This window comes from Vanessa cardui, chromosome 28 (assembly GCF_905220365.1).
Source record: "Vanessa cardui chromosome 28, ilVanCard2.1, whole genome shotgun sequence".
Taxonomy (NCBI): Eukaryota; Metazoa; Arthropoda; class Insecta; order Lepidoptera; family Nymphalidae; genus Vanessa; species Vanessa cardui.
Window position 1 is genome coordinate 5,583,159 of NC_061150.1, and position 22,284 is coordinate 5,605,442.

At 35.5% G+C, this 22,284-nt stretch overlaps 2 protein-coding genes across 3 annotated transcripts; both read left to right on the forward strand.

The window, feature by feature from the left end:
• The first annotated feature begins 6,380 nt into the window (after positions 1-6,380).
• On the forward strand, positions 6,381-13,020 carry LOC124541486 (4-coumarate--CoA ligase 1-like). The gene is made up of 10 exons (XM_047119402.1): positions 6,381-6,386; positions 6,775-6,982; positions 7,499-7,820; positions 8,230-8,383; positions 9,204-9,349; positions 9,947-10,079; positions 10,691-10,844; positions 11,138-11,274; positions 11,635-11,805; positions 12,913-13,020. Exons 1-10 carry the CDS (start codon positions 6,381-6,383, stop codon positions 13,018-13,020), a joined length of 1,539 nt encoding a protein of 512 aa, XP_046975358.1.
• Positions 13,021-14,365: 1,345 nt separating this feature from the next.
• On the forward strand, positions 14,366-19,118 carry LOC124541444 (zinc finger protein 33B-like). 2 transcript variants are annotated; one of them, XM_047119330.1, is made up of 5 exons: positions 14,366-14,604; positions 15,158-15,311; positions 16,018-16,131; positions 17,655-17,780; positions 18,097-19,118. In XM_047119330.1, exons 1-5 carry the CDS (start codon positions 14,461-14,463, stop codon positions 19,104-19,106), a joined length of 1,548 nt encoding a protein of 515 aa, XP_046975286.1. In that variant the 5' UTR covers positions 14,366-14,460; the 3' UTR covers positions 19,107-19,118. The 2 variants fall into 2 exon arrangements, with proteins under 2 accessions (XP_046975286.1, XP_046975287.1); XM_047119331.1 differs by having other exon boundaries at positions 14,391-14,608.
• The last annotated feature ends 3,166 nt before the right edge of the window (positions 19,119-22,284 follow it).

The window sequence follows — 22,284 nt, forward strand, 5'->3', positions numbered from 1 at the left end:
ATATCTGGCCAATAACTGTGCCCTCTTGGCACAAATAAACCGTTACCGCCCAAAATAAAACTCGTAACTTTTAGACGTTATTTGTGGATTTTTGCTTAAGATTTATTTATAATTATTTATTTCGCGCTCTGCTGTGAGAAAGAACATTCATAACTAATGCATGAGTTGGTTAATATTTTTGTAATAAACCTAATTTATTATTAAATTAATTTTAAATTAACCTTCATAAAATCAATTCTATATAATGTTGTCCTAATAGATTGAGAGCCAGTGATCGGCAGACTTACGGTATAGTAGCAAGCTCCATATTACTGATAGTATAAAGGTATACAGCTTCACCTGCTGTTGGTGAAATGGAGGTTCACTATTCCCATCGAGGGTACCTTGGAGAGTGCCATGGAGTCGAAAAGCATAAAAATCGACTTTCAAAAATTGATAGCAGCAAGTTTGCCCTTTTGATATCTTAAAATATTTAAATTACAAAAAATTATGTTGTTTCAGCCAGGCTGAAATTTATGAATATTATTTATATCATTATTATATACATAATTACATCTGTAAAAGCAAACACGTAGGTTCAGTGGCGGATTTACAAAACTGCCACTAGTAGGCTAGTAGGCTAATAATAATTTTGCCGCCCCTACGGTTGTTTTGCAATATAATTGATTTGTGTTCCATCGTCCTCATTACATAGGCTTTTCCCGTTATTAGTGTGATTATAAACTAGATGATATATCTGTCAGTTAGTAGATTATTTTTCCAACCCACTATGTAGTGACGATTATAAGGATTACGAAGGTAATTAGTATACATATAACTATAAGTTTTTTTTTTTTATTTCTGTAAGATAATAACAAATTTGGGCTAAATTTACCGCCCCTCTAAATCTGCCGCCCTAGGCTCCAGCTTACTTAGCCTATTGGTAAATCCGACACTGCGTAGGTTGGTTCTCTTTGGTTATCAAATCAAATCTCAACAAGGCTACTCTCCTGTACAACCCGCTGTCATCGAAAGCCTGTTTTAAACTCTTCCAGACTTCTTTATATGTTGTTGCATTCTGAACATGTACATAAATGATCCAGGGTCCAGGAATAAAATCAATTTAGATTTTGCCTTGGTTTCTTTACTTCGATCTGTATTAGTACCGGTGACACAACTCCATAAATCATTAAGTTAAAAATATGCTTGGTCTGCAAACTTCCAACTAGCATAATTATCTCTTCCAGCAAGTTTGTCGATGTGGAATGGACTGTAACCTGAATTCGACATCTTCTATTCGTATTTATAATTTTTACGTGAATATCTGACCACAAAATGTACGACGGACAATACACGCCGGCCGGTTTTTTTAGTTTTACTGCGTTTGTTTACTTTATTTCCATAAGTATCAATCAACCACGCTCTGCTACCATGTTGATTTTTCGGTGGAAATAAATAAAAAACGATTACATAGAAAATGCAACGACGTATATTGTAAGAATAAAATTTATACAAGCTTACATATCAGTTCAAATTGTTTTTAAACTAAGAACACATATTTTTTTCAACTAACTATATAACGTAGATTGCGTTCTTATATGGCACCAGAGTTATATACTTTTTTTTGCAGAAAGATAAAACTTTACTTTTGGGATACTGGTTAGAAATAAGCACGTATAGTATGTCAGGATTATTGGATATTCTGCTTCTAAGGGTTGAAATAGAGGTTTAAATTTCGTATATAGATTATTCTTGAGATCATTTTTTAAGTTATAAGATTGTCGTTCCAATAATGTTACTAATGGATTTAAGACCTCTAAAATTATGTAATGATACCGGAATAATAGTTACGGCACTCCATCGTAATGTCATAGGGGCTACAGTTATCACTGGATAATAGGTGGATGTTGACAAACAGTGCAAATCCAACGAATATCACTGATACCTTCAGAATACCTTTTAAGTTCAAGACATAACATTTTACACCTACTCGTAAAGTCAATTAATAAAGCATAAGGTCAAATCTGTAAAATGGCCGCAGTAAAACTAAGAGAAGAGTGGTTTTCGCCTGGAAAATTAATAGCCTGGTCGAGAATGAGCTTTACGAGCAGTCTGGTGGATCTAGCCCGCGAAAGTTGAACCACAAATGTTCTTTACAAAATGGTCTTAAATTGACGTAATATTTTAATTAGTCTGTTAAGTTATTTATATAATTTCCACGTGTGCAAAGCCGCGGGCTACAGCTAGTACAATATAAGTCCAATAATAATTATTATATTATTACAGATCTGTGTACACTACATACACTTACACCAGATTACGAATTACGAAAGCACAAATTAATCACCAATAAAAATAAAAAATAACCGCGTCTCGGCAAACGTAGTGTAGGACGTCCTCGGGCACGGTGGTGAGACGACTTACGCAAGACGGCTGGCAGGAGCTGGATGCGAGTTGCCCAAGAACGATCTCAGCGGCGTGCAATGGAAGAGGCCTATGTCCAGCAGTGGACGGAAATGGGCTGATGGATGGATGGATGGATGAAATTAATTCACATTAAAAAATGTTCATTTAATTTTTAAAAAACAAACCACGAATACATACACAACTGTTTTTTTTTATTGGTCTGACGTCACCAAAATGACTGCCACCGTTTTTGCGGGAACGAAAAAGGTTACATATTTATTTTTGACAAGAACACTATCTTCTATTTTTTTCATTTCTTTCCTCCTTTCACCTCATAATGTGTCCCGTCATTCAATTGGTCAGCCGAATGAATTCCGCTTTCTTAACCTGCCAATCACGATGTAACAGTGTTAACTCAGCCTAGTCAGTGTGAAGTAACAGCCTGTACATTTCCCACTGCTGGGTTAAGGCCTCTCCCATTAGAGGGTTTGGAACACATTCCACCACGCTGTTCCAATGCGGATTGGTGGAATGCACATGTGGCAGAATTTCGATGAAATTAGACACATGCAGGTTTCCTCACGATGTTTTCTTTCACCGCCGAGCACGAGATGAATTATAAACACAAATTAAGGACATATATATAGTGGTGCTTGCCAAGGTTTGGACCCGAAATCATCGGTTAAGATGTACGCGTACACTGGGCCGTCTCAGCTCATTTTGAAAACAAAAAGTAAATTAGCTAATCGACAATTTACATTTTAATCTGCGTATTTAATTAAATTACAATAACTCTAAAAAACATTGATTACTTAATTAAGCTATCTATTTTATTTAGAAAATTAGAATAGATTGTGGTTACTTTTTATTTTTTTGTAAAGCGAGCGTGTTCGCCTATCTAAAGTATTGGTTCTAACTAGAAATTTAGTAGGTTTCTTTCTTTTATGGTATAGGTTGGCGGACGAGCATATGGGCCACCTGATGGTAAGTGGTCACCATCACCTATATACAATGACGCTGTGAGAAATATTAACTATTCCTTACATCGTCAATGTAAGCCACCAACCTTGGGAACTAAGATTTTATGTTCCTTGTGCCTGTAGTTACACCGGCTCACTCACCCTTCAAACCGAAACACAACAATACTGAGTACTGTTGTTTGGCGGTAGAATAACTGGTGAGTAGGTGGTACTTCCCAGACGGGCTTGCACAAAGCCCTACCACCAAGTTTTGGTTTCTAACCTGTGATAGATTAAATATGTAACACAATAAACTTTTTTTATCAAAATTCTTCGTATTTATAACTCAGCAAAGGAGTAAAATAATCACGCCTCTCTGTAATCCTGACAGTTCGTACAAATATATGAGGATACCGGTGTTTCTATATTTGTATAAATTTCTATTTAAGAAAATATGGTATAAAATTTATTTATATTTATAGTTATGCGTATTATTTGTATTATTAGCTATACATAAGTATAATAAAATTGGAGTGTCTGTTTGTAATATTAAAATAGTCCTTTTTTACTCAATACAATACATATTCCAAAATAATTTTTATTACACTTTTTGTTTGTCTGTCTGTCTGTTCCGGCTAATCTCTGGAACGGCTCGATTTTGACGGAACTTTTACTGGCACATAACTTATATAATAGGGACTAAATTAGGCTACGATATATATTTTTTGTTGAATTCAAACGCGTACAAGGCGCAGCTAGCATAAATTAAATAATTTATCAAAATTATTGTACCCCTTTCCAAATTTATTTCACAGCCCGACCCCTGCCCAAAGGTTGCTGAGAAGAGATCGCTGTATTAACGATAAGGGCGCCTGTTGCATTCATTCAACTTTAAATGTCAATCCTTAGGTATTATGTAACATTTTATAGATGATAAAAAAGCGTGGAGTTAATACCTGTTGACTTCCAAGCAGTATATATTAATTTCAATAATTGTATTAACTAACATGACTTTGTATTTTTTAAAACATTTAAAAAAAAAACATTTGAAAAAGAGTAACTACTGATTTTTTTGTCGGTTCTTCTCGGTAGAATCAACTTTCCGAACCGGTGGTTCCTTCACTTAATTGTAAAATGACGATTCAAAGGTGCTTGTAAAAGCCTACTTGAATAAAGTTTATTTTGATTTTGATTAAGTGTTAGTGAAATAAAGCATATATTCATTTATTGACATAAGAATTAATAGCATTTTATGCTTAAATATATACAAATATGAACTAAAACTAGCTACTGTATAAATCTTGACCGCGTGCAATGGTGGCAAGAATGCTAGCAGCGTTTCCCCGTTGAAGCGCAATTCCGATCCTCTGGGCGAACGAACCAGCCCTCCTGTCACCAGTGGAGGCAATGAGGCGAGGTGTTATACTTTTGATTAAACTTTTTGCACCACTACTTCAAGGTAAATGGACTGCAAATTGAACAAAAAAGTAATTTGATATATAACACGAATATTTAGATCTTATTTTGCTCCAGCTTGTCTACTAATCCTAATTCTATTCTATTTAACATTCCCTGTTTAATAAAACAACGATAAAGATAATTAAACTATTTACAAAATAAAAATAAATTTGCATAGATAACAAATATTTATGCTATTTTCTAGCTATATATAGTGAAGAGTGGACTTCGCATCAATACGGCATAGATTCAGGGACGGGAGACACGAAGGAGGTTTTATATATTTGTAAATATGTTGAAGAATAAACTGTATCTGTACGGCAGTTACGACAGCGAGTTTAATATAACGCCTCGCTTACACCTCGGGGACTATATGATGAATAAAATTAAAACATTTGGTGAGCGGATTGCCGTTGTGAGTATATTTGTATATTTTTTCAAAATAAACTTTAATCAAGCAGGCTTCTACAGGCACTTTTGAATCGTCATTTTACAATTAAGTTACCTCCGGTTCGGAAATAATTCTACCGAAAAGATCCGCCAAGAAACTCAGTAGTTACTCTTTTTCAATATTAAAAAAATATATAGTCGTATTAGTTCAATACAATTATTTATGTATGTAATGTATCCTGCCTGGAAGTCAACAGGTATTAACTCCACGCTTTTTTGTAATCTATAAAATCTTGTACCGAGTAATATGCTTTCTTTACCAATGTATTTTTACAAACGATTTGAATTTACGAAACGGCAAAGTTAAAAATGTTCTGTCTGTATAATTGAGTTACCCTGGGATTTAAACAATAATCGGTTAAGATGCACGCTTTCTAACTGAGTCACCTCGTCCAGAAGTGTGCGCCACTACCCAGGGCTACGTGCAAAGGGCCTCGCGCCTTACATTCATACTTTTCAAATTAAAGATATTCTACTCTTTGGCGCACGAAATAAAATTGCATAAAATTCTATTTGAAATAAAAGTGAATAGAATTCGATATTTCTAAAAGTCTGTGTTGTGTTACAAAATAAAATAAATTAAAAATGTCATCTTTGTCGGGCGGAAAAAGGCGGGAGTTTTGCGGCGGACATATTTGAATCGCCATTATGATTGCCACGTTGTAATGTGATTATTGATGATTATTTGAGTTGTAGAATGTTTTTCTTTTGTGATAATATATTAATTGTTATTATAATTTAAAGGTCATTGTTGTAGATATAGCCTATTTGTTTTTTTTTTAATTTTAGTTATTCCTACTTCTGCTTCTAAAAATACAATTTATGAAATATCCAAATCAATGGCATCGATACACTCATGACCAACATTGTGCTTTTAGAAATAATAAATTCCGATTTTCGGAATACGTTTTTTGCATTAAATCTAAAAAAAAAATAACGTATAAAACCAGCTTTAAACTATATTGAAAAGAGTTGCCTTTTATTATATATGATAAAATTTAAAAAATAGTCTTTTCTGCAATGTTCTAGTAAACAGATATGTCATTAACGCGAAGTGAAGAATCAAAAAGTGAAGACTAGAAAACGTCCTAATTGGGACGTTTGCCTTGAGTCGTGTTCACCATAATTATGCCAGTAATACGTTATAACACATCATAATTATGTAGTAATACGTTTTGCGTAATTAAAGCATATAGTTATTCCTTTTACTTATTGTTTTTATCAAGCTATCCTTTTTACTTGTAACGAAATGTAAAATAAACGGTTCGGGGCGCGGCACACTTTTTTTAGAATATCATTGCTTTTCTGTTAATATTTAAAAATTATGTAGGTTAGTAATTTATATATTATGAAACATATCAATGAATGTTACGACATTCATTTCAGTATTGAACATTAATATTGTGCAACTAAAAAAAAAATTTTTTTTTTTAATTTCAAATTTCGTCAACTGGGAGTGACCCCTACCATACAGCGTTACAAAATATTGCAGTTTGTAAGAATGTATTTATATATTTTTTAGATTGACGCAGCAACGAACGAACGTACGACATATAACGAGATCGCTCAACAGTCTGTCGATATCGCTCTCTCACTCGCTCACATAGGCGTTAAAAAGGGAGACATGGTTGCCATTTGCAGCCCGAATAGGAAGGAATATATAGCCATTGGTTTTGGTACCTTGTTAATTGGAGCTGTGCTCGTTAACGTCAATGGTACCTGTACAGGATGTAAGTCACAATCCACTTGCCACAAACCATACTTTAATTGGACCAGTTAATAAGTCCGATCAAATTGGACTCTGCAAATCTGTTCTGGTAACTTTGTACCCAATTGAGTGGCAATTTTACGATTTTAGAGCTCAGATGGCCCAATGTTTAGAACGCGTACATTTTAACTGATGATTGTGGGTTCGAATCCAGGCAAGCACCACTATATATATGTGCTTAATTTGTGTTTGTAATTGATCTCGTGCTCGATGCATGTGTCTAATTGTAATTTCATCGAAATTCTGGTAGATGTGCATTCCACCAACCCACATTGGAACTTAATGGAAGAGGAGGCCTTATCCCAGCAGTGGAAAATCTACAGGCTGTTACTTTACTTTTTTTTGATGCTGATTGTATTTATTTTGGCATTTATGCCAAATATCCGCCAATTGCCAAATGTTGCCCAAAGACCTACCACAAAGTTACAAGTATGCTAAGACGACAGTGTTCAAAATTTTATATCTCTAATATTTTCAGTGTCACTATTGCACAGATTAAAATCAGCGAAGTGTAAAGTGCTATTTTGTCCGTCCTCCAAATACCAAGAGAACAAGGACAGCATCGAAACGTTCACGGAAGTGGAGACGACCATCGTGCTCGACGGACCCGTGGAGGGCGCCACGCATTTCAAAGACTTCCTGAGCCAGCACGCGAGCGTTGAGGACTTCGAGCCGACTCCGGTGTCGGGCTGCGAGGACGTGGCCATCGTTCTGTTCTCTTCTGGCACGACTGGCATGCCGAAGGGCGTTCAGTACACGCATTACAACTTCTTGTGTTCCGCCATGGATCCTTCAATCCGGTAAACAGTTAGATCTATACAAATTCGCTATGCGTCTTTGAAAATTATTCATAGTAGTCAAAATCAAACATGGCGATACTCAAATGTCATTTAAGACAAATATATAATTGATTGGATTATTCGTGACGATTCAAGGTCAAAGGTTGACTGGTAGAACCAGTTCATGATCATGTTCAATCATTCATTCGGTATTATTCGAATTACAAAATAAAATCACGTTTTACAATAATGTTCCAATCTTTCTACATTTCTTTACAATGCCCGCAATCATCCAATTGTTTTCTAATGACAGGCTAAATTCTAATGGCTAATTTATAAATCCGCCACATATATATATATATATATATATATATATATATATATATATATATATATATGTATATATATATATAATCAATATCTGTTTCAGATTAGAAGAAGGCGCGGTGGTTCTAGGATCGATCGACTGGTCGAATTCTTATGGGATAATTACGTTGTTCTCTTACCTGCAAGGGGGTGCGACTGTAGTCTCAAGCGTCAATCCAGATGCGAAAGAAATACTTGAAATTACGCAAGAGTACAAGGTAATCGTGATCGTGAGCTGAGATGGCCCAGTGGTCAGAACGCGTGCATCTTAACCGATGATTTCGAGTTCAAACCCAGGCAACACTAAATATACGTGCTTAATTTCATCGCAATTATGCCACACGTGCATTCCACTAACCCGCATTCTAATAGCGTTGTGGAGTATGTTCCAATCCTGTCCTGAATAGGAGAGGAGGCCTCAGCCCAGCAGTGGGAAATTTACAGGCAATTATTATAGATTACAATAAGGTAATCGTGAATATTTAATGGAATTCATCTTTTTTATGGCCTTTATTTGTGCCAATAAGGTAATCGTGAATATTTAAAGGAATTCGTCTTTTTTTATGGCCTTTATTTGTGCCAAGAGGGAACAGATTAGTAAGGAATTCTTCATGATGTGAGTCCAGTTTCGAGGTAGACAATGGTCAATAATTAAAGTCAAACATTAATATATTCTTTTTAAGTGAATTTCGGATACGGTTAATGAACATATGAAATGAGCAAATTGGCCATCTGATGGTAAATGGTCACTACCACTAGACAATGGCGCTGTAAGGAATATTAACCATTCCTTACATCACCAATGCCCAACCTTATCATGTACTTTGTGCCATTAGTTACACTGGCTCACTCACGTTTCAAAGCGGAACAAAACAATACTGAGTACGACGCTTTCACGCTAGAATGTCTGATGTATGGGTGGTACCTATTCAGACGGGCTTGTACGAAGCCCTACCACCAAGTAGAAAGAGGTGGACAGGTGTGTCGGATTACGAATAGTGTTTAATTCTTTTTAACCTTTTGTTGTCACAAATACAGATTGAAATTATACCGACATTGCCCACGGTGATCGCCGCTATCAATGCGGTGAAGGATATCGTTAAGTACGACACCAGCTCGTTGCGGAAAATATTTGTCTGTGGAACGATCTGCAACGAGAGCGTCTTAGACACTTTTAAAGAGAGGTAAGAACTGTCAGGTAGTTTTGCGATTTGCTTATAATCGAAATACCGATATCAAATATTATTTATTTACATCATCGTATCGGCGTATGACTCCATTCCAACTAATGGTAAGTGGTCGTGGAGTACGAACGCCGAGATTGGCAGAACCGTCAGGAGGGATTGACGGCACTATACTACCATGCCGGCCCGTAAGGTTGAAGGAACCCGAGTTACTGGCTCACTCACCATTCAAAACCGGAACGCAACAATACAAAGCATTGCGGATCGTATCGATGGCCCAGTGGTTAGATCGCGTGCATTTTAACCGATGATTTCGGTTTCAAACCCAGACAAGCACCGCTATATATGTATATGTGCTTAATTTGTGTTAATAATTCTTCTCATACTCGGCGTTGAAGGAAAACATCGTGAAGAAACCTGCATGTGTCTAATTCCAACGAAATTGTTCCACATGTGCATTCCAAAAACCCGCATTGGAACAGTGTGGTGAAATATGTTCCGAGCCCTCTCCTTAATGGGAGAGGAGGCCATTAGCCCAGCAATGGGAAATTTACGGGCTGTTACTTTACTATTGAGGATACATTTCGTCCATTTCAGAATACCGAGTGTTCAATCAGCGAGTCAGTATTATGGAATGACGGAGGTCGGCTGCATTTGTAATTCTATATCCTCCAAGCTCGGTCACCGCGCGGGCAGCGTTGGCGGCGTGCGGAACATATTCGTTGTCAAGGTACCTAATTGTTAGGAATATAAGTTTCCAATGTGTGGGGAATTCCCCAAAATGCGGGGAATCGCAAGTCGATGGAATATTGGTGTGGGGATTGTCACTGTGCGGGGAAAACGAGGGGAATTTTATGTTATACCAAAACGATCGGTAGTTGATTCTTTAGCCGATGTTTTGTTAGTATGGAAATTTAAATTGTAGTCGATTATTAGTTAGCATGTTAGCAAATACTTGGTCATTAAAGGACATCCTTAGTTTGTGTATAGTAAAGGACTACATAGACGAGATAGTTTCCTTAGTAGAGACGCATAATAATTTAAAAAAAGTCAACACGAAAAAAGACATCAAATACCATGTTTTTCCCTTTATTTCTGTGTGGGGGAATTGGGTCATTTTCCACGATTTTGGGGAATTACGTGAATAGGCATTGGCAACCGTGATAATAAGTACTCTTTGAGAACTTAAACAAAAAACAAGTTGTTACTCACAACATCTGTGTCACCAAATTTGATGATGAACATTCAAATTATTTATTAGAACTAACATAGTGGTATGTCTAAGAAAATTTCCTTTTCCGGGATTATAGTCAATACTTAGCGAATATTACGTGCATGCAGATCGTAGACGTGCAGACGAGAGAGCCCCTGGGGCCGAACCAGCGGGGAGAGATTTGCTGCAAGTCTCCTTCAATGCTGCGAGGTGAGACACCCATTCATGACCAGCACTGGGCGTTCATTGTGACGTCAGTCAGTCTTAATGGTCCATCTGATGGTAAATAGTCACGGCCACACGTTCACAATGATGGTAAGAAATATTAACTAATTCATCGTCAACGCGCTACCAACCTTGGGAACTAAGATGCTCTGTCCCTTGTGCCTGTAGTCACACTGGCTCACTCACCCTTAAAACCGGAACACAACAATAATGAGTACTGTCGTTCAGCGCTAGAATACCCGATGAGTGGGTGGTAAGTACCCAGGCGGGCTTGGACAAAGCCCTACCACCAAGAAAAAATTGTATTGAGAAAGTTATTTTATAACTTTAACATAAGATAATATTTGCAGGTTACATAGGCGGGAATGTCGACTATATGGACGAAGAAGGTTTCTTTAAGACCGGCGACTTGGGCTACTACGACGAAGACCACTACGTGTACGTCGTGGACCGGATAAAGGACATAATCAAATACAACAGCTGTACGGTAAATTAGCATTTTATTTTATTCAGTAATTAATATACTATCTATATATAAAATAAACATATATACATTAATTAATAGACTGCAATAACGTCTGTAAAGAATACATCAGTGAAAAGTAGTAAATTGTCCATATGAGAAATATTTAAAATATATAATAATAATATAGGATAACATCGCTTAAACTCCGATCCCAATGTAAGTAGCTGAAACACTTGTGATGTGGAAAGTCAGAAGTAACGACGGAACCACAAATACCCGGACTCGAGACAATGTAATGTAATGTTTTATAAAAGAACGTGTATACTGATTTCAAAATGCTTTCTCATTATTGTATGATTCTTAAGGTGTTGTTTTCACTAGGTGTCTCCGTCTGAGCTGGAGGCGGTGTTGCTGCAGCATCCCTCGGTGCACGAAGTCGGCGTGGTGGGCGCACCGCACGAGGACTTGCAGGAGCTGCCGACCGCCTTCGTCGTGCTGAGACCTGGTGCCCGAGCCACCGAACAGGAGCTCAAAGACTTTTTCGATAAAAACGTGAGTGTTCAAGCGCTTTCGTAATATTCAGGGCCGTATTTAGGGGAGGGCAACCGGGGCAACTGCCCTGGGGCCTCCACACGAAGGGGCCACGTCAGTTTTCAGAGATATACTTAGTCAAATTATAATAATGTTGCTACTTAATATTTTAAAAGTTACTGATACAAGTAAATAAATCATAGCTCACTGATCGAAATAAAAAACCTAATTAATTCATAATAATATAATTATTAGGGTGTTCACGCTTCTGTTTGTCTAGGGCCCTCAATGCTGTGTGGCCCAGGGGCCTCCAGACCTTTAAATCCGACTCTGGTAACATTTATGTGATATTTTGCCGTCATAGTTTCGTTGTTCCCTCTATTTAGGAATACGGTTACATTTTAAAAAACAAATTATTTTTAAAATGAAAACGTCATCAGTTATTCAGGTATCGCCAGCAGCGTTTTGCGTTTTCAGGGTCTGCCATCAGGTATACTTGCATCGGAATGTATCTTATTTAAAACTGTGTCAGTATATATACAAAAACGTAAGCAAGTGGAGTTTCAGAGACGCATTTGAGGGTGACATCGTGATGGGTGGCCAATGTGGTAGTTACCGCTCACCATTAAGTCCAATTACCAATTATAAATAAATTAAAAAGCAATTACTTAATTTCCTAACACGTAAAATTAAATATAACACCTTGTACAATAAAACTGGATTTTTTATTTGAAATTTTTGGTGTACCAAAGATTATTATTTTTTTTGCTATTGGTTGAACGAGCATATGGGCAACCTGATGGTAAGTGGTCACCACCGCCCATAGACAATGGCGCTGTCAATCAGTCAATCAGCCCATTAGCACGCCACTGTGAACGTTCTTTAATAATAAATAAATAAATAAATTAATTGGGAACTAAGATGTTATGTCCCTAGTGCCTGTAGTTACACTGGCTCACTCACCCTTCAAACCGGAACACAACGATACCAAATACTGTTAGAATATTTGATGAGTGGGTGGTACCTACTCAGGCGGACTTGCACTGCCACCAAGTAAAGATTTTGGATTATAATTCACAAGATACGTCTACGAGATTTTTTAGCTTTATGATGTATTTTTTATTGCAGGTAGCCCATAATGTGATGCAACTGGCGGGCGGAGTGCGTTTCATAGACCAACTGCCGCGAGGCGTCGGACTCAAAGTCGACAGGAAGAAGCTCAGATCCATGTTGTGATTATTTGATTATTTGTACAAATAAACGGACGTGGACATACGTCATGTTTTATTTAAAATAATTAATAATGGTTCCTAACATTTTTGGGAGCTGTAGGCAAGAAACTCAGTAGTTACTCTCTTTCAACATTTAAAAAATACAAAGTCATGTTAATTAATACAACTATTTGAATTAATACATCCTGCCTGGAAGTCAACAGGTATTAATTCCACGCCTTTTTATCATCTACAAAATCTTGTATCGAATAATACGCCTTTTTTACCAATGTATTTTTTATATTCGTCGTCAAGGTACCTAATTGTAAGGAATATAATGTTACTTTACTTTTTCTTTACTTTTATATATTATGAGCTTAAAAATGGTTATTTACTTACAAAAGTTGAAAATAATACTTAATTTATTCAGAGATCCATAAATAAAATTGCATTTTTTTAAACGTTTGTCACGTGACACAAAACGCTCGTTATTGGCCGGGCTTATGATGAAGTCACTTCCTTGTTAACCTAGCTTGCCTACTATATGTACCACAGATTAAAATACAGTGGCGTCACCGACCCCTTTGATGCGCCACATTGGCGCCACAAGTAGCGTTTTCGAGTGCTATTTAAATATGAAATTTTAATGTGATATTTTTCGGCAAATAATATGTACTAGAAATAAAAAAACAACTTTTACTGGGTTCCTTAACCTCTATTTATAATATTAAATGGATTTTAAAAACCAGTCAAATAGCCTATTCTGAGTTATTAGAAATATTTCTAGAACGCGATTCGCGAACTATGGATTTAACGACTACGAGAACGACTACATTTGGACTTTCCCATGCACAATTTAAGTTAATCATAAAACAAAAACTCAAATTACGTTTTAAAAAAGTTATTAAGAAGAAATCAACAAAGAAGGAGGTTGCAAATCCCAATTCTAACATTAATAAACCTTTAATAATTTATTAATTAATAACAAATACATACTTTAATTACGATGATATGCCTGACCGTAATTCGCAGCTCGCGCTGCCCACAGAATACTATTACTCCTACGGTCCTACCGGAGCGCTGCCTCCCGCCTTATATGAATCTAAAAGCAATCTGTGGCAATCTGAGTCAGATTATCTGACAGCATAATGTACGTTCGGAAAGTTACACTAATAAATCTCTTATACAGCTTTATTTTTTGTAACCAAAATTAGCAACAACAAACAACAACAACAATAAAATAATTTAATAAAGACTCAATATTTGTTTTTGATATTTTTCAATTTTAAAATCAAAGTTTTTTATTTAAAAAAAAATAGCAGTAGCAACCCTGACAATATTTATCATTTGTTTTGACAGTATACAAATTATCCTTATAAGAGTCAAGAGCTGTTTACTGATTGAAAATCAAGTAATAAGTGTAGTCGAAATTTAATGAGAAATGATTTAAATACATTAATGCAAAATGTATTCTTTCGAGCGCAATTTTAAAAATATATGTCGCTGCTGCCGCTCGGAAGGCTGTTTCAAAAGTATATCTGGGGAGTACTACGATTCAGGACAAAAAGAGAATTACGAAAATATGTTAAAAGAAACTTTTAATATAAATGTATGTATGTACGTTGTAATATTGAGCTTAAAACGCTTTACGGCCTTTCTTATTTTTAATTTATAATGTTATCAGTATGGTCGAAGGAGGAATTACACTCGTCCAAAGTTTGGATTTTTTTTTTTAAATATTTAAATGATAATATTTACAATGTAGTGAAATATAGCTTAGTTTGTTGTACTCAGAAAATAATAGTGAAAATCATCTTGATATTTTTGTCTACATAATTATTGCTTTTAAAATTGTATTTCAGTAATATTTTATTACTGAAATTATTTTAATTATTATTTTAATACCTGTTGACTTCCAGGCAGGATATATTAATTTAAATAATTGTATTAACTAACATGACTGTATTTTTTTAAATGTTAAAAAAAAAATAACTACTGAGTTTCTTGCCGGTTCTTGGTAGAATCTACTTTCCGAACCGGTGGTAGCTTCACTTAATTGTTAAATGACGATTCAAAAGTGCTTGTAAAAGCCTACTTGAATAAAGTATATTTTGATTGATTTTGATTAAATAATCATATATATTATAATGTAAAATTTACAGATAATTCACAAGAATTCCAGTGAAATTAGTACAATGATATGTGACAGCTGTATTCTGAAGCTGAGAGCTGCACTAGCATTTAAGAACATGGTGGTTGCTAGTGAAGAAAAGCTATCTCTTTACTTTTCTAAATTACAGAGTGATAATGACAAAGGTATGATTTATACATTCAACTTATCTAAATATATAATTAAAAAATATTTATGTATATTTAAAAGCAGTAGCTTTACTATATATTTTAAAGTTTTTATAATATTATATTTTAAATTGGTTTAACTAGTTGGAAGGATGGACTTCCAATAAATAAAATTTAGCCGAACCAAGCCCATATGGGTAGGTACAGTCTTTTCTTTATATATTCAACTGTATAACAGCAATGTTTTGTTAATTTATATGCTGATTTCATGTAATCAAGCCATTATCTAGTAACTACAGGCACAAAGGACAAAACGCTACAGTTCCCTAAGTTTTTGTTGTAAGGGAAAGTTTTTTTCAAACCCAAATTCAAATAACTTTATTCAATATAGAAGTATTACACTTTCTTATTGATGGTCAATAAAAACAGTAGCACCGGTTCGGATAAGAAAACACCCTGATCTGAGAAGAACCGGTGATAGAAACTCTGCTGAGTTTTTTTTCTCCTATATTTATATACACAATTTAATATGAATAGAAATATCCAGCAGGCGATTGTTACATTCCCAAGGTGTGCTATCAATCATAAACTCATTAATTGTTTTACTTTTGCACACAAGCATTCCTTTTTTTCGTTTGTTGTTAATATTTAAAACAGTGTGGGCAATGGTATTAATTTATTGTTAAAAAAGTGTTTCATATTAATGAATTAGTCTTTATTTTAGGCTTCCAATACAGTGCAAGTGTGAAGAATGACTTAATTAAATCGGAGACACTTAAAACAGAGTTGGACGAAGATCACACCATGGATAATGAACAAAGTGATCGATTTGATGATGGTAACTAATTCCATATTTTATCTGTATATGTGTATTATAATTTTGCAATAGGCTATTTGACAATATGACAATTAAAGTGTCAATTATTGTAATCTATATTTATTACGAGCTTAAAAATGGTTATTTATTAACGAAATATGAAAATAAAACTTAATTTATTCAAAACTCCATAAATTTATTTATGGAGTTTTGAATAAATTAAGTTATTGCGTTATTTTAAATATTTGTCACATGACACAAAACGCTCCTGATTGTCTGGGCTTATAATGAAGTCACTTGCTTGTTAACCTTGCTTGCCTACTATATGTACCACAGATTAAAATACAGGAAAGTGACGTCACCGACCCCATTGTAGCGCCATATTGTCCAAGTTTTTTTTTTTGCGTTTTCGCGCGCTATTTAAATATGGAATTTTTAATATGATATTTTTCAGTAAACATCTCTAGAAATAAATAATAAATATACAGAGGTTTCATCATCATCATCTTTTGTCTATTAATAAAACATAACAAGATTTATTTATAAATGACTTAAATATTAATTAATAATAGTCCTCTATGTGCTCCTAAATTATACATGATTTGTCCAATGATGCATTTGACCGAAAGAAAGCTTTTAATATTTGTGTTTTTTTTTCAAACTTTATACATTGTCCATTTTAAGCCTTGTGAGTATAGTACGACACAACTTGGTGTAGCATCGGTAAAATTCGTTAAACCGACAACATCCGACTTAAGTACGCTCTCCCAAATTATCAATATTTATTTCTCATGTGAATATGATCTTTATGAGCAATAAACGTAGCATCCGTAGGCCAAGCTTATTAGTACTCCCAAAAATTAGAATCCAATTTACAAAAAAAAATATAACTTTCGATGGAGCACAACTATATTTGTTATATAGTTGTATTACCATCTTATATAAAAAAAATGTAAGCTCAGTTAACGGGTTCAAAATATATTTTAGAGAATACCCTCTTCTGTAGCGATTAAAATACACACAGCTATTTTACTATATTCTATTCCGTTAACTAAGTATCTATAAGGCGAATATATTTTTTGTTATTTTTACATTTATCATACCGTTCTCATGTAAGTGAATCTGTCTTTTTGAGAATAAATTCTTAAACCTTATTTTTACACAAACGTAATAACTTGTAATATCATATGACCTGATATATTCGTCAGTTTGACACGTCGATTTACATGCACTCGCTGTCTCGGGTTGAACTGACGCATAAATCTATAGCGACGAATAGCGTCGAATAGCGCGATAGGGAGCTGTTTCGATTGGTTGTGTGAATCGGCAGTAATCGGTTTTATTGAATTTGCCGATGCTACATCTAAGTTGTGTCGTATATTAGCCTATAAAAAAGCTATACAAACATAAATTGTTTCATTTTTAATCTATCTTGTCACTGAAACCTTCAAAATAATCTCATATATTATTTTGTAATACACAATAAAGATTATTCGAAGATTATAATATTGGACGGGCAGTAACAATTTTTGTATCGATTTTAGATTTGCTGAGTATTAAGGATGAAATTGAATGTGAAGACAAAGATCAGTATGCGGTTAACAACAGGAAACGGAAACTAGAACATAGGACTAGGAAATCGACGAGGAAAAAATTGACATGTGGTACTGGTACTTATTTTTTTTATAGCACAAATAAATATATAACATGTATACAGCCTAAATAAAAGAAGCGTACAATTGGCTCATAAGATACAAGGCGGTGCTGTAATAATAAATGCATAACATTAATGAAACAAAAGTGCCCTTTTTAAAGTTTTTTGTTTTTTTTTATCCGCACGTGACTTTCTCGAAATAATCTGTGTCTTTTTTGCACAAATAAAAGTCACAAAGAAAAAAAAGATTTTTTTTTTAGTTACTTCTTATTATTCTATATGTTCTTGTGTTGCCAGTATCGTAAGTAAAATTGTATTATTGTTTGTTTTAGATGAAATACCAGACAGTGAAAAGGATTGGACTAAAATAACAGAGAGACGCGGACGAGGGCCCATTCTACGAGAAAACTCACTTAAACTCCTCTCGAATTCGACCATGTTCGTATTTCAGTGGAACAAAAGTCGATACACATGCTTTTGCTGTAAGCAACCGTTTATGGACATGTGTTCATTAAGGGATCATTCAAATAAGGAACACTCGATCCAAAATATAGAAAAGAAAATCATAACACAACAAAACAGATTGCTAAAAGTCGAAATATCTTCACTGAGTTGCAAGAAGTGCAAAGAGAAACTAAACACAATAGACGATCTACTTCAGCATTTGATAAAAAATCACGAAATCAAATTCGACATCAAAGAACATTTGTTGATACCGTTCAAAATTCAAACGGAGGGTTTGAAGTGTCAGTTGTGTCCGGAAACGTTTAGGAAGTTTCGTCTCTTGAACGTTCACGTTAACAGACATTATAAAAACCACGTCTGTCACATATGCGGCGCGAGCTTTACAAATTTAGTGTTTCTAAACTTACACAGAACGAGATCGCACAAAACGTTCAACTGTAACGAATGCGATGTGACGTTTCCGAACCGAACAGATAAAAAAAGACACGACAGGATCGAGCACAACGTCAAATACGAGAGGAAATTACGGTTTCCGTGCCCGTATTGCGACGAGCGGTTCTTTCAGGAGAATTTTAAAATTCAACACTTGGTCGAAAAGCATGGCATGTCGAAACCGGAGTACAAGTGTTCTTTGTGCGTTAAGGTTTTCATAACGAAGAGTTTGTGCAATAATCACGTCAAAAATGTGCACATGAAGGAGAAGAAACACGAATGTGACATATGTCACAATCTGTTTTACACGAAGTCTGACGTCACAAGGCACAGAGTAACTCATACCGGTGAGAAGAAGTTCTCTTGTTCTCTGTGCAACAGCCCATTTTCTACGCGAGACTCGCTTCGCAGACACATGAAACGGACACACGAAGTTCTTAATTAAATATTACTTATATTACTCTGTTTTATTTATTAATTTTACTATTTTTGCTTTATATATGGGAAATTTGATAGTATTAACAGATAATAATTATTTTAAGATTATTTCTTAAAAGCCTTCTTATAAGGTGTTTTGTTACATTACGGTTTACGGACTAGCATATGGATCACCTGATGGTAAGTGGTCAAAATATTAACCATTCCTCATATTACCAATGCGCCACCAACCTTGGGAACTAAGATGTTATGTCCCTTGTGCCTGTAGTTACACTGGCTCACTCATCCTTCAAACCGGTACGCAACAATACTGGGTACGGTTGTTTGGCGGTAGAATATCTGATGAGCGGGTGGTACCTACCCAGACGCGCTTGTACAAAACCCTAGGGGCCGTTCACTTATTACATAAGACGATCTAGGAGGAGAGGGAGGTCGACCATTTCATTATTATGGAAGAAGTTTAGACAGTTCTGACGTCAGAACAAAAATTGTTCAAATTTAAAATTATATGAAAAAGAGCGGGAAACCGGGCACTTGCCGAGAAACTTTAAAATTACAGGCAAAAAAATTGAGACACCAATTTAAAAAATCGAGATATTAACCGTTGCTTCTTAACACATTTGACTTCCTTTAACATAAAAAAGATAATTCATGTAAAATAACTCAATATTGATCCTTGTGGAACGCCCTTTATACAAACCTAGACGACTTCGTTCTATTAATAGATACCTATTAAGTCCTAAGAGCTTTATCATTGACATCGTTATATTTAAAAAAATGTTCATGCAATCAAATGCTTTGGATAAGTCACAGAATACACCAATAATATACTTAGATTTATCATCTGTGTTCATCTGAGCGCTCCGTAGTTAAGTCGTGTTGTTCACTATGAATCATTATACCTCTATATTTTCAATAGCATATTTCTTCTTTAATAATAAGACTAATTAACACTAATTATGCGTAGGTATATCGGGCTTCTAGGGTTAATATCATGACTGCGGCCCGCCTATGGTTTATTTTGCAACCTTGTGTCCCATGCCTACCAAAAGGTCGCCGACCGCTGATCTATACTAATATTATAAACACTGTATGTCGCCTTTTAACGACCAACCAATGAACCGAATTTGATGAAATTTTGTGTGAAGCAAACTTGAACTCCAAGAAAGGACAAACAACAACAACAACAGCCTGTAAATTCCCACTGCTGGGCTAAAGGCCTCCTCTCCCTTTGAGGAGAAGGTTTGGAACATATTCCACCACGCTGTTTCAATGCGGGTTGGTGGAATACGCATGTGGCAGAATTTCTATGAAATTTGTCACATACAGGTTTCCTCACGATGTTTTCCTTCACCGCTGAGCACGAGATGAATTATAAAGACAAAGTAAGCACATGAATCAGCGGTGCTTGCCTGGGTTCGAACCCGCAATCATCGGTTAAGATGCACGCGTTCTAACCATCAAGAAAGGACAAAAGCTACTTTTTTGTCTGTAACATGGCAAAACCTAAAACGCGAACGAAACCGTGGGCGTCAACTGGCCTATCTACACCAAATTGCAACAAAAGTGTGGTTTAACATACTTTTTCATATATTTTGTTCCACGATGAAAGCACACATTTATTTCTTTGTTTTGTAGATATATGGAAACAATTATATATTGAAAAAAAACCGCTCATTATCTTTCGCCGGTTCTTCACAGTTCAGGGTATTTTCTTTTCGGATAATTGTTAATTTTTAAGTTTCCAATCTGTCAAAAAATAGTCTCATTTTACAGTTTAAATCAATTTCCTTTAATCCAGCTATTCATATAATAAATAATCCTGGACAAATATACTACAGAACTTATTTATTTACGACATCACATTAGTAACTTCCAAAATTATCAGTGTTTCTTTACAATATTAACCATGTATTATATACAACCATCCTTTGAAAGCATTCTATCTATTATAAAACCGCGCCATTTGACGCTATTCGTCGCTATAGATTCACGCGTCAGAGAAAGCAAGTGCATGTAAATCGACGCGTCAAATTGACGAATATATTAGGTCATGTTATATTACAAGTTATTACGTTTGGGCAAAGATCATATTCGCATCTGAAATAAATATTTTTGAACCAGAAGTAGGATGTAGGTTAACCTTTAAAACAATTATCTTTAATTTAAAATAACAATCAATCTACCGCAAAAGAAAAACATTTAGTCTACAACACAAATAACCATCAATAATCACATTACACAATAATAATTATAATTGCCATTCTCAATGTGTCAACTACGACTCTCCCGCCTTTTTTTTTTTAATAGGGAAGTTGTATGACTTGATGCTGATGTTGCTTGTTTATTCCAACACGGCCTCTCCTGACGGTGCGCCGTCCCCGGGCACCCACGCTGGCTCTAGATTGCTGATGACTGATGAGATTCGCCGAAGGTCCGACTATAAGCGTCATCTACGATCTTATCATCAAGACACACATTTGTCGAAAATAATTTATTAATAATAAACGAAATAGAAAAATATTTGCCTAATCTTTATAATCTTCCTATTCATCACACTTATGCGGCCCTCATTCACTCAGCCATTTTCTATTTCGTCAATCACGCTCATTAAAGATGTGGTACAAACATAAAACTTATTGGATAGAGACGCATATCCTGGGCAGAGGCAGTATTACGCGATGCCCACTTTACTTTACCTTTGGGCAGAGGCAGTATTACGCGATGCCCAATTAACTTTACCTGTGGGCAGAGGCAGTATTACGCGATGCCCATTTAACTTAACCTGTGGGCAGAGGCAGTATTACGCGATACCCAATTAACTTTACCTTTGGGCAGAGGCAGTATTACGCGATGCCCAATTAACTTTACCTATGGGCAGAGGCAGTATTACGCGATGCCCATTTAACTTTACCTGTGAGCAGAGGCAGTATTACGCGATGCCCAATTAACTTTACCTGTGGGCAGAGGCAGTATTACGCGATGCCCGTTTAACTTAACCTTTGGGCAGAGGCAGTATTACGCGATGCCCAATTAACTTTACCTTTGGGCAGAGGCAGTATTACGCGATGCCCAATTAACTTTACCTTTGGGCAGAGGCAGTATTACGCGATGCCCATTTAACTTTACCTGTGAGCAGAGGCAGTATAACGCGATGCCCAATTAACTCTACCTGTGGGCAGAGG

Bases quoted from the DNA above. Each gene is read 5' to 3' on its own strand.
- LOC124541486 (XM_047119402.1), top strand. The intron at 10,080-10,690 runs GTACCTAATTGT...ACGTGCATGCAG, and splicing joins GGAACATATTCGTTGTCAAG to ATCGTAGACGTGCAGACGAG. The intron at 10,845-11,137 runs GTAAATAGTCAC...TAATATTTGCAG, and splicing joins TCTTAATGGTCCATCTGATG to GTTACATAGGCGGGAATGTC.
- LOC124541444 (XM_047119330.1), top strand. From the start codon at position 14,461: ATGTATTCTTTCGAGCGCAATTTTAAAAATATATGTCGCTGCTGCCGC. The intron at 14,605-15,157 runs GTATGTATGTAC...TAAAATTTACAG, and splicing joins AAGAAACTTTTAATATAAAT to ATAATTCACAAGAATTCCAG. The intron at 15,312-16,017 runs GTATGATTTATA...TCTTTATTTTAG, and splicing joins ACAGAGTGATAATGACAAAG to GCTTCCAATACAGTGCAAGT.